This window comes from Amia ocellicauda, chromosome 19 (genome assembly GCF_036373705.1).
Source record: "Amia ocellicauda isolate fAmiCal2 chromosome 19, fAmiCal2.hap1, whole genome shotgun sequence".
NCBI classification, from domain to species: domain Eukaryota; kingdom Metazoa; phylum Chordata; class Actinopteri; order Amiiformes; family Amiidae; genus Amia; species Amia ocellicauda.
This window is the reverse complement of record NC_089868.1, coordinates 18,815,309-18,830,822: the sequence shown is the minus strand read 5'-3', so window position 1 is coordinate 18,830,822 and position 15,514 is coordinate 18,815,309. Positions and strand designations below refer to the sequence as shown.

Sequence of the window (15,514 nt, the reverse complement as noted above, 5' to 3'; positions counted from 1 at the left end):
TTTCACATACTTCCAACTCCTCTGCAAAGCGTTCTGCAGATAATGCGGACTTACAAAGGGAAACAGACTGTACGGAAAAGATTTAAAGTTTTATGACCGGAGAGAAATTCCATAATGTTCTGCTTTGTACATTTTGTCTTTCCGAGTTGTGGAATCTCGGTCCGAAAAGGAAATTTGTACTAAACAAACAGGCCCTGTATTTAATGGACTGAACCCATTCATTCATGTGAATGTTAAAACAAAGACATGTTTCAAGTAATTGTGAAATGCACTGTGAATAAACATTTTCTACTGGACAGCAACACAATGCCAATTAATGTACTAGGGTTTGTCGTTTTTTTTGCTCAATTTGTTTTATATTATTTAGAGATAAAATGTGATTAATAAAATAATCGAAAAGGTAAAAGTACTGGCTGTAAAACACGTTGAAGCAGACATAAAAATGCACCAATACAGTAATACAAACATACATAAGCTCACTTTTACGAATACATTGAAAACCAGGATTTTTTTTAGTGTTAGTTAATAAAACAATAAGTGATTGAGTCTCACCTTCCTCCCACTGCAAAGTCCGAGATTGCATAGTAGTATGATTTCAGGACCTTGGGATCATTGAAAACCTCGTCTCCAAATGTGTTGAGCCTATTCAAGGTCACTCTGATGTCAGTGGCGGTTACCCATTCCTGTTAAAAATAAATAAAAAAGGCTCAAAACAACTGGTTTAATAAGTTAGAATGTAAAAGGAGGTTGTGCAGATTTGATTGGATATTCCTTTATGTCTTCAAAGACCATTATGGCATTAAACAAACAAATGCCATCAACTTATTTTAAAAATGTGGCAGGAAATTATACATAAATTTGTGCAATTCTTTACCAGATAACTGATCCTCACCCACCTTTCTAATCTCTGTGGTGTTTACAGAACTGAAACTATACCCTGATATTCTTTTAGTGTCTGTGTATAAACAGATTGCAGGCTTTACACAGATGCATGTATTCATTCAAGGAGATCTTTCTGACCTTGAACAGATTGGAAAACTATGCGGCAACCCTCACAGTGGCAAGAAAAAAGAAAAAAGCCTAGAGCACTGACATCTGTTACTGCCATGTTGCACTTAAAGTGTGTCCAATTGCAACATTCATTTAAATGTATGAAGGCGATTTATTTTCCCACAGTTTAACAGCTTCTGCACATTAGTGTTGTTCCCCAAGCAAAATATAAAGCTCTTACTACAGTGAAGACAGAGCTACCAACATTGGTGCAACCTCCAAACTGGTCCCTATACACTACAATAATTCTGGTACATATCAGATACTGTTCAGGTACTGAGAGCTGTGAAATCACACAATTATTAATAGACCATTTATTGCTTGGAATTAATTGGAATGGGATTAAAAGGCGTGGAATTTGTCTCTGCAGGCAATATTATCAAATCCCAGACAACTTTATAAGAAGGGCATAAACAACTGTTATACATAAACCTTGTCAATATTAATTATTAAATTAACATCATTTAATTGTTCTATTAGCTGGGGAACTCCAGTATTTCTCAAACAGAAAACATGTACATTAAATATAGCAATTTATCAAGCTGGTTTTCCTCCATGAAGTAAACAACACCGCTCCATTCTGCCTAACACTAGCCATGTTCATTTAATTTAATCCCTTAAGTATTCTCATCTGTTCTCAAATGGTTTCAGAACAGACATCTGAATCTGATTAAAACCCATTGCTCAATCACTGTATTTACTACAGTCGTGGTGGAAGGAGGCAAATGAGGGGAAGTGATGCATCCGCCTCTTATCAGGATGGCGGCTGTGGCCAGCAGAGGGCATTTCTCATCCAGTCCTTGTTCACTTTTCTTTGATTTTTGCATTTGATACTATATCTAGAATTTCTGGCGAACAATGCTTTAATCAGAAAAACTGAACTGATCAACTATGACTATCCGACCTCTAGATTCTCAATTCAACGACAGATTTGTGATTGAACATATTCCATCAGGTTTTCTTCCCAAAGCAGTTAGCGTCTGAAGGGGAATAAAGAGTGTGTTCTTGAGAACTGGAAAAGCTACCCCGTGTATTTATATTTGGAAGCACATTCCTCTGTGCAAAGTGTCTAGTGCTGTGTTTATATTTCTGAAGTAGCATAAACCATGGCACAGTTTTTTCCAAGGATACATTCTTCGAGAGTACGTCAGGCCTTTTGGAGAGGTGTAGTAAAAGCAGTAGCTTCCTCTTGCTTCCCATATGTTTTAAAATATGAACCAGTCTCTGTTGATACAGACAGTCTCAGGCATTCTGCAGTTAAAAACTACAATATAGATGTATATTCCATACTTCCACATGTGTTCTATTTGCAGGAGTTCACACTAGACATTTGTCTTCTAATCCTCTCTTATTGACACATTTTCACATTATTATTCAAATCAAACCATCTTGAAGACATTATTCATTAACACTGAGGAGTGTTTCAATGTGAAGTCACCATCTCCCCCGCCTTCGTGTTTTTCCTGGAGTTGCTCAAGCCCCCAGCTGTCTAAAACAGGCTAGCAGATGTAGACCTATTTGCACTGTTGGATCCTCAAGTGGGCTGGAAGAACGGCAATGGTGCTCATGTGATGAGAGGGCCTGGGAAACGGGGCTCTTGGCTGTGATCGCAGCTGCCTCGGCACACAGGTGAGAAACTGTGGAGTTACGGCTTCATATTAACAGGCCTTCATCCCAAAATGCCATCACCACCCCTTACAGCACTGTTCACAAACTACTTCAGAGAGTAAAAGCTGTAGACACTAAGACCTGCACTTTTCTTATTTCATTTCACACTGGTAGTATACGATTATAAACAGTACACACAATTCTCCACTTATTATGACCATAAAAGTACACTTGGTTAGAGAAACTATTTTTAAATCTTGATGCCATTTTTGAAAATTAATGTTGATTCAGAGCCTCTCTGAAACCCTCACTGAAGAGCTTAAAGAGCCCCCTCAATAACACGCACTGAACTCTTCCCATCAAAAATTTTGCAACGGTATTTATCCCAGACAGGGATCTGGGTTTGGTATAAATAGCAGGGTGCCATTGGAGAAAGACTAGTAAGACAGTAACTGACTACTGGGCTAAATTTAAAGAGTGGTCAGAGGTACAGTATTACATAGGAAAATATCCAGTTCACTGCTTCTTCTGAAGATATTTTAAAATACCAGCTGACATTGTTCTTGGTTTCACTGAGGAGGATTCAAATAATTTGAGATAAGTTCAAACTGCTCCGGATTTGCCACCCCTTCCACGTCTGTGCCAAACGACCAGAGGCTCAGAACTCTTGGCCAGAATGGAGGTCTGCGTTAATAATCTAATTCTGATTTGTCTCCTGGCAACAATTTCATGAATAGTTCCAAACCCTTTTTTAACAATTATAAGTGAAGCTCAAACTCAGACAAAATAGGTTTGTTGCAATAGCAAATAAGTATCTTATCTAAGGATTAATCTCAGGAATTATTTAAGATTTCAAAAACTGTAAAGAAAACAACAGTAAAGTGCTTTTGAGAGAGCTTGTTTAGCTATTAGCTGGAGTTATTAAATGTCTGAAGTAGTGCCGCTTTATTTTACCATTAACTTTGTAGTTTGAATGTAAGAAACATTTATCTGTATTGCGTGTACATGAGACAGACTTTCTGTCTGAAGTAGCTACAATGATGTCGCTGTAGCCATCTGTGGCTAGACAGTGGTTTCTGTTGGGACTGTACTGATAATAAGATGGACAAAGAACAGTAAGTCTGTTACTTTGTAGTTTATTTTCCCAAGACCAGCAATAATTCCTTATAATGCAATTTTGCAAACACGTCACATTAGTACAATAGTCTATATTATTAAAAGTAATAATACCCTCCAAAAAACACTTAATGTTTCTAAAACAGTTTTGAAATGTAGATCAAACTTTATACAAATTAGAAGCATAAGTCACTGAAGCACAACATTTTGTGTAGGAATTCAGAAAGTTTAATTCTGGTAATTATAATCTCATTCCTAGTCTATCTAAGGACACCAGTGCAATACAGCACCTTATCCTATCCAACCTAAGGTCCTATTTCTTAATAATATGGATTACAGACATCATTTACAATTCATAACATCCGCTCTGCTTTTGATCGCTCACCCTAAGCAGTGGGCTTAGTTCTAGTCTGTGAGGTACAAACAGTGCCTGGAGGGAACGGTGTTTGTAGGAATCTATCTTTGAATAACCCATCCCACCCTTGCCCACACACACACACACACACACACACTCACAACATGTGGGGCTCCTGCTGTCCTGGGAATTACAGTCTCTAATTAAACAGCCCTATCAGCTTTGTATACATCTAGTGTTCCCTAAAGAGCATGGAAATTGACCCCTCAGTGCTGTGGTCAAATATCTCAAGAATGATTCTACTGCTTCAAGTTGCAGCTTTAACACTGAAAAGTTTCAGCCAAACACACTCATCATATGGGCATAAAGCATTTAGCAAATCTGAAAATGCAACCTGACCAGAAGCACATTCTAATGTGAATGCAGTACCTCTCCTTAAACATGACTCACTCCAAAATGAATAAGAAGTCCTTATCCAGCACAAAAAGGCTCTGAGCTCTCTCTGGCTCTATTTATTTTTATAAATCAAATGAGTCACTCGTGGAGGATTTATCAGACCCTATATTAAGCATGATTATCTCATATTGTAGACAATGCAGTCTGCACATTCTTTGATATATTTTTGCAACCATGCACGGTTAACATGTTGCAAGTCTAACTAAGGGTTTCCAAACATCGGTAAAGGAATGAAAACAATTTCTTGACAGTAACATTGGAAAAGAGATGAATATCTATTTGAATTATACCTAAAGGCAGGGTATCAAGTTCTGCATCCATCTAAGCAATCCACACTTGCTATAAAAAGAACCGTATAGAACCCTGCATTTCTATCTTTGACACAGAACTCTTGTATCCTACTGTGACAGAGAATTGTTTTCCTTCAGAAGTATGGATCTGACCCAATAGTGGGAACTAACTGCAGAAATTCAATGAAGCTAAACGGCAGGGGGTGGCCTAGCCTTCTTCTGTGAGACAAGCCTGATTGGAAGGAGTCCAACAGTCTCATCCTGCTGTCTGTGTTTTATCACCATGAGATTGGATCTGACCAAAAGTTACTTTGATTTCTCTGGCCTAGAGTAGATACAGGTAGAGAATGGCATGCAAGAGGAATCTACCAAACTTGCTGACAACAGCAGAACACTATCTCCCGAGACACAGAACAAGGCTGTATACATGACAGCATAATGCATGATGCTTTACTTGCTATGACTGAATGTTGTAATATATTATTCATATTATTATTTATATTATACATTATTCAAGGAAAGATCATATTGAAAGTAAAATTGATTCCCAATGAAACCTTACTAGTAACAATTTCTCTTCTACTACACGAGATCTCACTGAAGCAATTCCACCACTAGAGGACAAAGATGTGCAACTGTTTTATCAAGTTTTATCAAGAGCCGCTTAACTAAAATATAACTAAACATTCCTTAAAAACGTACCTCATTTTCTGTCCTATCACTGTCTGGTATTTGTGTCATCTTATTTTCATTTATGTATCCTTTATATTGTAATTAGAAACAAACATGATAAAATACAAAACTCTGGTGAAAAGGACAGTATTAAATGGACTGCAGTCATGCATAAAATGGGCCATGGGCCGAGTGTGCTTGCTATACGATATTAAAATCCCTAGTCGTGGGTGTAACACAAATCCTTCTTCTTATATCAACGTTGAAGAGCCTACAGTGATTTGAAATGCAGCTGCAATACTTACATTTCCATTTAAATACACATGGGTAATGGAAAACACAATGCTGTGTGTGTATTTGCAAATGTTCTGGAGGTAATGACACTAGTGACCTTTGAACACACCTGCATCTGCAGTAAACTGTAGTCATTACCTGTAGGACAGGGCTGTTGTCGAAGTTGTAGGCACTGGGCCGGCCCTCAAGTGTGGAGAAGGCCACGTTGCCCCCTGTCAACGGGGAAATGTCGCTGAACTCGTCCGTGCACAACGCCTGCTGCTCATCCTCGCCCGTCCTTATGAACGCACGGTTCAGCTTCTGGTAGGTCTTCTCGCAGGAGCCGCTGTAATACTGGTAAGGGAGCCAGGGCCCACTCTCACTGGTGCGCTTGTAGATGGCAAAGCTCTCCGGTCGGCTGGTGTGGAACTTGAGCCTCACATAAGTGATGTCAAAAGATTTGCCTGGGGAGAAACAACAAACGGATGAAGTACAGAAGACTTTTTTTTTTTTTTAAAGGAAATAAAAAATGTAAATTAAAAAATGTATAATTGCAATACTTTAAACACTGTTCAAATATTTCCGTGGATGTTAATATCCTAATCCTGGTACAATACTGGTTTATTTTTCTTTTTGGAGCTTTTAAGGATATCCATGAAGCCCAAAAATGAATGCCGTTGTTATAATAAGCCCCCAAAAGAGGCTAGTTCCTGTTAAAGCATACTGTACAAGTACAAGCAGGCAGCTTCTGGGGGAAAATACATCAGTCTATATCTGGAAAACTCAGTGGATGTGTTGAAGGAAAGTGTCATTTATTTAGGTCCTATCAAATAAGGAGATAGGGGGCCACAGTTTGTTTAAGCGATGAACTGTTTTGTCTGAATTAAAATATGAAGGCATCAACCCCCTTCAAATACGAACCAGACTACAAGTGGCTTTGATCTAGAAGCTCTTTGAATAAATAAAATACAAGTTGAAAATGTAGATGTCACCATTTCGAACACCAATATATTCCACATGTGTGCTATGGGCTGAACCTCTCGTTATTCCACCTAAAAGACTTCTTTCTCCTGAACCAAGAGAGAATTGTGCGTATCTTTGTATGGTACGAGTCACATTCACCACAGCAACACCACACAACTGGAATCTGGCAGACCTTGGTATGACTTTGGTCAATAGGTCCAACACAATCAGGTTTTGTTTTTTACCGTTGCTACAGTCACAAAGAGTTCAGGAAAACAAAAACCCAGTGTTTGTATAAAAAGTTGACCCAAAGTTATATTGGTTGCTTAACAAATTTTCACATGTACGAGACATGAATGGCCACCAGTTCAACTATTCTAGGACTAAATTATAGTGCTAGACATAGTGCTAGGACCCTTTAAATAGAAACATAAAAGCAACTCCTTGCACCCTAATTTAAACTGGGCAGTATTCATGTGTTAAATAAGTATAATACAACAACAAAAGCAGACATATATATATTTTACACCTTTTAATAATAAAAATATATAAAATATATGCATTGGCGACAGGTATGTTTGACACTGAACAGTCAACCACTCAAAACAGCTGTAGCACCTCAATCAACAGCTTGCAATATACTGTAAAGAATTAACAATATAATTTATGGACTTTAAACTGTCTAAAAGGTAAATTAAAACATTAACTCTTACCCTGCTATGGCTGGTAATGCCTACAGCAATGGGTTCTGGGTTTATATTGTGCCTCGCATGAACTCTGTGACCCCAGGCATGAATGGAGCTGGTGCCATTACACACAAACATTTACTCAATCACTATCGGTTCTGCTAAATCCATCTCTTCCATTCTTACTGAAGCACCAGTCACTCTGCAGGAGAACTCAATATTGAAGCTGATGTCATGGGAATCTGCAGACTTTTTAAACAATAGGTTAATGGCCTCTTTCCCCTCATCACAAAGACTAGTACATCACGTTCCTGCACCAAAGCAATTGGGACTTATGTTACAATGAGTCAACCAAAGGAATCAAATTAAATCGCTATCCAACTCACAGCTGGGAAACGAGTGAAATGCAAGCCTTTTTGTTTAAATATTGTTAGCACAGATGCTGTGGTTTTAGTGTAGGAGTATGATAAGATTTTGCTGGTTTAAAAAAAAGACATGTTAATGAAGCATTCTAGGAAGATACTAAAATTACAATTTTGAAGAATTAGAAAATCTGCCACTATAACAATAAAAAAACACAGTACATTAATGTGTCCTTCAATTGCATTTAGACATTAGCCATTTAATTTAGTAACATACATTCTAGTACAAATTACAAAGCCTTTCATTCTCCTTTAGCATTTCTTCTGAATACTGAATGATTACATTTTCCATTGGCATTCCAGAACAGTACAATTGAATCACATCAAACAGTTTCATTTTGATTCCTCTACTTGTGGGCAAGAAATAAAGGTCTTCATTAAATTTCTATATATTATTTCAACTCAAGAAATAGACTAAAGGGCTACCTGTGAAAATGACAGTGGGATTATACAGATTGCTTCAAAGAGTTGGGACCATGAGTAGAGAAAGAACATCTACCATGATGCCTGCGGTCAGACACTGCGGAGATCCCGATACCACCCACACCCTTGTCCCCGGCATGTCTCTTGGCTGGCAAGTGCGTAGATGCCAGCGCATTCAGCCGGTGTACCAGACAGTGAAATCGGACGCACTTTCTAAAAAAGCGTAAAAATGTAAATGGGAATTTGCAGTTCACTGGAAAAGTGCAGACTCCACGCTGATAAGAACAAAACAAAAAGGGACGCAACAGGCCGCAACAGGTCCTGCTCCTTGTAAAACATCTATCTGTACAGCTGTGTAACTCGGTATAAGGGTACCAGTGAGACATGTCTATCAGATGGAAGCAGAAAACCTCAAGGTATTATTCTTCATTACAAGGCATCCATTATCAGAACAGAAAAGATACTCATTAAAACACTGTCACATAAATAAATCATTCAGGTAAATAAATCTAATCTAAGAAAGACAAACTAAGCAGCAGCACCACAAACTGACACAATATAATTGTATCCTACATTTTCAGATACTAATCTCCTTTTCCTTTCCCAGCCTTAAGCAACAAGAACAAGACATTTTCCATCAGAGAATTAATGATAGTTATGAACATCTGTTTCTGATCTCATTCATAAGTAGTTTCCAGTGAACCATATCACATCTGCATACCAATTTGGCATCCAGCCTACATGAATAACTGCCTCAGATTATTAATCAACTATGGGGACTGCTGCATGACAACTGAGTTGACACCAAGTCTAATAAAAAGTGGTTTAACTATGTGCCCTAATAAAAGCAGAACACGTTTCTAAACCTCCAACAGATGTTTCAGAACGGTGATGAAAAGCATGAATGGCATTATTCTACCGGCTTCCAATCCTCCGCGGCAGCACGCTAACATGAACGTAAAGTCAAAAGGAATTCCGGCACTCCTTCAAGAACAATCGCTGGATTGACAAGCCAAGGAATTCCTGCTTTTATAGTACGAACAAGAGCAGGGCTGAGAAGACCCTGATCTTGTTTCAATCTTGTGTATGAATATGATCTAAAAACTTTTAATAAGAATCAGACTGAGTTGTCCCTACAGCTCACAGCTCATAGATTTTGAAACAATGAGTTAAAAACATGGAAGAATTTTCGTTTGGTAGTTTTAATTAAAATAATCAAACTCACTTGATAGTAGCTCGTATAAGCAGAGCCGGAACTGGAAAAATAGATAAATCACAAAGGAGATCATTTAGGATTTGTTAATAATTCTGGCCAAGGAAATGTCTGCCGGTGAGCATTGGGGAACTGCGGAGCACAAGCAGTAATGGATATTGCAGCGACTATGAAAAATCGTTTTTTTTGTTTTTTTTTCTCTGGATTCCTCTTGATAGCTTTATCCTCCCCCCATGCTGGAAGTGCATCTATGCAGTGCCTTGAGGTACAGACAGCTGCTTTATTTTTAATCTATAAAATCCCCTTGGTGTGTGTGTGTGTGTGTGTGTGTGTGTGTGTGTGTGTGTGTGTGTCTTTGGCCATGTGCAAATCTCACCAGCACTTGTTGATGTTCCAGCTGAGTGAGGCCGAGGCATGGGGTATAGTGAACTGACAGCGAGGAATGCACTTCCCCAGGCAATCTGATGCCAGGCTGGGTAAAGGCGGGCTTTCGTAGGAGACGAGCCCAGCAGCGGACAAGGGACAGGTAGGGAGGTGTGGTTGGGTAGGGTGCAGATCAATCACTCTTTTTCAGTCCCATAGATGACTAAACACCAATGTGTCGCACACATCCTGTTCAAATACCACACCAAAGGTCAGTCCATTGTCGAGTTCCTATTCTAACACAAATAGAAAGTGAATGAATGACTATGAACCTGATTTGCAAACTGCAGAGAGGATAGCCTAGATCTGGAACAAGTAAAGCAGTCTGAAAAACTTTTAAAAATATTCAAAATGACATTCACATATGTAAAAAATTATGATTACGAGATCCGCCTGAGAGAGACGAGACAAAGGAAATTGAAAACAAATGATCTGTTCACTCATGGGTTTAAAGGGCGTCTGACAAAACGTGACCCTCAAGATAGCCATTTAAGCGTGATGGCATCTTCAACAGGCTCTAAATCTGGAGCAGCAACATTTTACTGCCTTCCTTCCCTCCTGACTGCTAAATACAGAGCTCATTAAACTGAGCTGACAGGTCGCCAGTCACTGCAGGATCTCCTACAGCAGACTGAGGACTGAGGAGTCGGGACATTCCCAGAGCTCCAGTCACACAAGACTTCAGCACCATCAGCGACATACTGGGGCGAGCTTCCGACTGGGGCCAGGACAGGCTTAGGACAAGTGCTCAAGGGTTCAGTATGATTGCGGATTGTAATGGCTCCCGCTATTTAATGGCATTCTTTGGGATTTACTGCTGTTTTTAAAGTGTTTTTTTTTTTCTATAATCCCCCTAAAGGTTTATTATTTTAAAAGGACATCTCAATTGTAATAAAATGACTAATAATAAAACAATAAATTAACACATAAATGAAATGTCAGCCCATTTCTCACAGGTATTTTATACACACCCTTCAGATACCCTTTGGGTAGCGATTCCACATCTCGAGGACACACTCGAGAAACCAATACCCAGAAGGTGCTGGGATTAGCCTAAATAAAATGTAAATATCTTATCTTCGATTTAATCTGAAAATGGTACTCACTGACATAATAGCTTTACCATTGTTAGATTCCCAACTATGTGAATGAGAAATGTGTCAGTGTAAACAAACTACAAGACAACATGCTCATAGTTCATTTATCTCCGGAGTACAGTGATGACAGGATTTCACCAGATGCTGGAGGGCATGCTGCTAACTAATTTAACCAAGTTAATTACACACCAATTACGCTGGGCTATAAAATGTGATTTGAAAGATTAAATGCCTTGCACCAGCCCCTGCTTTAAGTTCATTCCATCTGCTTCCCTGACTCAAGACAATGCATACCTTGATCGTTAGATAACACGGCTATAAACCTATAAAGACTGCTCCAGTTGTCAAATCTGTCTGTCCTTTTACCAAGTAAGAGTTATCTTCAGCTGTCAAATACCAGCATTCCCAGAATTAAGGAAAAATCCAATACAGCTAAAACTAAGAAAGGGAAAAAAACTAACAAAAAAAACAAACAAAAAACTTATGAGTACTTTACAGTCAACAGATTGAGTCAGACACATTCACGTGCCTAATGCTTGGGCCATTAGTTATCAATATAACTTGCTTGGAGGATGTGTGTTTTATATTCTCAACTTAAGAAAGCTTGTTAGATTCCAAATGTGGGAATAAGAGGGGCAAAATGAGAGAGAAAAAACACCCTGCCATTCTCTGTAACTCTCCAATAAACAGCTACCAGTATTTGTTTTCAGTTCTGTACAGAAAGATTAATAGACTCTCAGGGTAGACCTTTGGTCCTGGTCTACTTCAGTTCAGTCTTGAGATTACTATAGATGTTCATGCAAAAGCCTTTTGGAATTTACGTTTCATTTATATGGAGATAAATTGAGCAATTTCTTAGGGAGACAGCAAAATTAATGTCTATACAAGGCTGAGTGTAGTGTCAGTTCTGAGCATTTCCTAAAGTATCCATTCCCTTTCCAAAACCCACATAGAAGCTCATCAGTTTACTCTGATCAAAGCAGTAGCTCAAACCCACAATCAAAGAGGAGTGTTAGAACAAATATTTCAGAGGATTAGTTTCCCCTTGACCACTTCTTGAACACTCCTGTATTTTTAGCTACTTATCCACAGAGACCCATGCTGTTAAATACAAATGGCTTCATACTAGGAGCTTTGACCAGCTTCGATTAAATGTTATTAAAAGAGAAGGAACAATAAATCACACAGAACCCTCTGAAAGGAGAACCTGACAACGAAAAAGGAAGCACCTTTGCCCGGAGCCAAAGAATGAGCCCCATTATGTAGTGAATCCTGATTACTAGGAGTGATCTGTAGCCGGAGCAAAGATCTTCTATTGCTTTAATTTGGTTTTACCCTTTAAATGACAGTACAATATATGTTGTTTAAAGGAAGCCACTTAAAAGGCTGTGAACTGTACCTTATTTAAAATGTACATAATTTCAGGACCATAATTTACAAAATAATTAATTTAGTTCATGGCTAAATTACAGAACCCTAAAAAACTAAACAAAACAAAACACTAATGCTGTAAAGCCATTCCTATCTTCATCTGTATCCCTAATTCAAACGTAACATTGCCAAATGTTCTAATTAATGATGATTAGTTTCTTATACAAATCTAAAACACCTAAATGATATTCAGAATCTTTATTTTGATCTGATTCTCACTTATCTAAATAAACTGGATGTTAAGCTTAGATACTGCAAATCAGCCTCCGTCAGGTCACTGGCTGGTAAAAAGCACCACATCATTATGAGCAGAACTGTGAATTACATAAACACATTTTGTCTATGGTAAAGGGCAAGAGCCATTCATTTTAGTAGAGCCTAAAATTTGTAAACAGACCACAACGTGGTTTCTTGTAACCCAGCCTGGTCATTAGTACACAAAACAAGGCACCAGAGTGCATTTTGTTAAGTGCAAAGCTACCCACAAAGACTACTGTAGAATAAGCTCTTGAGCCACGAGTCTTAAAAGAGGGAAAACTGCCAATAAAGCAGACAGAGGTTTGTGAGTATGAAGATATTACAGGAAATAAATGATTCCTGGAAAATTAAATGCATACAAACAGATTATATACACATATATATATATATATATATATATATATATACACACACACACACACACACACACACATACATACATACATACATACATATATATATATATATATATACATACACGTACATACATACATATTGTAAAACAGACAGCCCTGATTATGAATGTTCAGTCCTGTTGTTATTTTGAATGTGAGGTTTCCAATATTTAAATGTGTTATTCGAATACACTATGAATCATTTAATTAAATAAACATTTTCCACACAGGAACATAAATCCAATTAAAGGCAGAAGGGACATTCTCTGAGAAATCAGACCAGAGAGGAAACTGCCGGCACTCCTACGTTAGTTCATGCGCAACAGCTTGTTAAATTGTGCAACAAGATCTTCAACTGCCCCTGAGATTCCATAAATCCTGGCAGCAGAGACGTTGCTTTGTCCAAAATAAGATTTGAATTGCTAGATTGCTGTAGACATTTGTTTTCACTTTGAAAGTACTGAAATATGGTTCAAATTATCCACGGGCTAAATCATTTCATTTCAGGCCCGTTTTACACTTCTTAGTTTTACACTACTGTCTTTCTAAGCCGACATCAAATATAACAATAGAGGTGGTTTTTAATTACAATTTAAATTCTCTGTGGTAGAATGCTTCAAATGCTTGTCTTAAATCTTGGAATATCCCATTTACCACCCATGGTGAAGTTGCAGCACAGCATCCCCCCCAGAAAAACGGGTGTGAATGATTTATGTATATTATATTGTGTGTGTGTGTGTGTGTGTGTGTATATATATTATATATATATATAAAAAAAAAACACATACACACACACACGCAATTCACACATACATACATACTGTTCACAGCATCACAACACAAAACAAAGCTGCTCAGACAGAAAAACAGACTGCTTTCAACCTGCCGAGTGCTGATGCCCACAACAGAGCAAGCCACCACCTTCCCCAGGCAGCTGTCTCTGTACCCGGAAATACTCAATGTCTCACCGCGCTCCCCCTCCTCTTTTATCTGCTGCCAATGTCGGCAGATGTCATCCCGTACAAGAGGCCCTGGCTGCAACTGGTGGTCTACAACCGTGGCTGCTGTCTTCTGCGAACACTGTGATTATCTCTTCACAGCGCTCTGACACGATGCAGTCCCCAAAACTGAGACATCCTCAGATCCTCCGACTCCTGGATTTTAATATATCCTCATAATATTACAGAAAAGAAAATGAAGAGCCATTTTAAACCATCACAATAACCCCAGCAGATCATATTTCAAAGCAGCAATGAACAGTTCAGTTTAATTTTATACTCTATTCGAATTGATAAAATTCAGCTTATACATCTTGCAGCAAGAGCAGTAATGGATTTCTGCATGTTAAAAGGACTACAAAACTGGAAAGCGCAATATGTTGTACTAGCAATTCTATTCATTTTCTGTTTCCGACAACATGGCATATTCTTGGGTAATTTTTGGGGAAATCCTGATGGTTTGGTCCTTGCTTCTTCTCGGTCTAAGAAATGTGAGAAACATGGATAACCTAGCGGGCTCTCCCTTCTTAATAAATAACAGATTTACAATTGACAATGGATACTTGAAATAATGCCCTGGTTTGTTCAGATAATTAGATTGTCCAAGCAGATTAAAAGCTCTGAAAGCTGTTCTGGCCTGTAAATGTGGAGCACTTGAGTAGGAGAGAGAAAGGGGCAGATGTTTACTGGACAGCAAATTCCCTCACTCAGTCTAATTAGGTTTTCAGAGCCATGCATGTGAGGCAGAGGCACAGGTGTGAGACTCTGGCAAAGTGACATCACAGCTGCATATTTCATTTTTCAAGACCAGCGTAAGCGATCAGGTGCTTTATATCAATACTGCCACTGGCCAGGAAAACAACATCTCAGCATTTACCCTTTACTTAACAAAACAGGTCTGGATAGATTTACTTCATTAAATTAATTTGCCTAATTAGCGATTGTGATTGTAGCTACAGTCTATCCTCACAGACCATTAGAGCAAAGCGTGGAAGCTCTGTGGAGCTCCCAACTCCCCAGGGAGCTGCGTGGCTGGACCATGACACGGCTCAGCCCAATTAAATCTTCTCCCATTACCTCATGCATTCTTTACATAAAAATTAACAATGACAGCTTTGACTTCTGACGTGTGGGCATATCCACTTCGCTGTATACAATTATCTCCATGCCTGGGAGAAATGCAGAGACGTGTTCAAGAAACATCTGTTTAACTCTGGTCTCCTGCAAGGTCTAATAACAAAAATTAAAGAGGGTTACACTGCTAGAGCAGCTGGTGAATTCTGTATGCAAACAGACATCAAGCGCTTCAAAATCTGATCATAATGAACGACTGAATAATCAGTGTCATGTGGTTTTTCTTTACATATTCCAAAAAAAATTGGAAA

At 38.5% G+C, this 15,514-nt stretch overlaps 1 protein-coding gene across 1 annotated transcript in view; it reads right to left on the bottom strand.

Moving 5' to 3' along the window:
* Positions 1 to 15,514, bottom strand: part of lamc1 (laminin, gamma 1) — a 55,301-nt gene that overhangs the window by 14,818 nt on the left and 24,969 nt on the right. Inside the window, exons 2-3 of the mRNA XM_066691917.1 lie at positions 5,980 to 6,284; positions 553 to 683 (exon numbers count right to left, since the gene is read on the bottom strand). Of these exons, the coding sequence (XP_066548014.1) occupies positions 553 to 683; positions 5,980 to 6,284 (436 nt within the window). The remainder of the gene's footprint in view (positions 1 to 552; positions 684 to 5,979; positions 6,285 to 15,514) is intronic.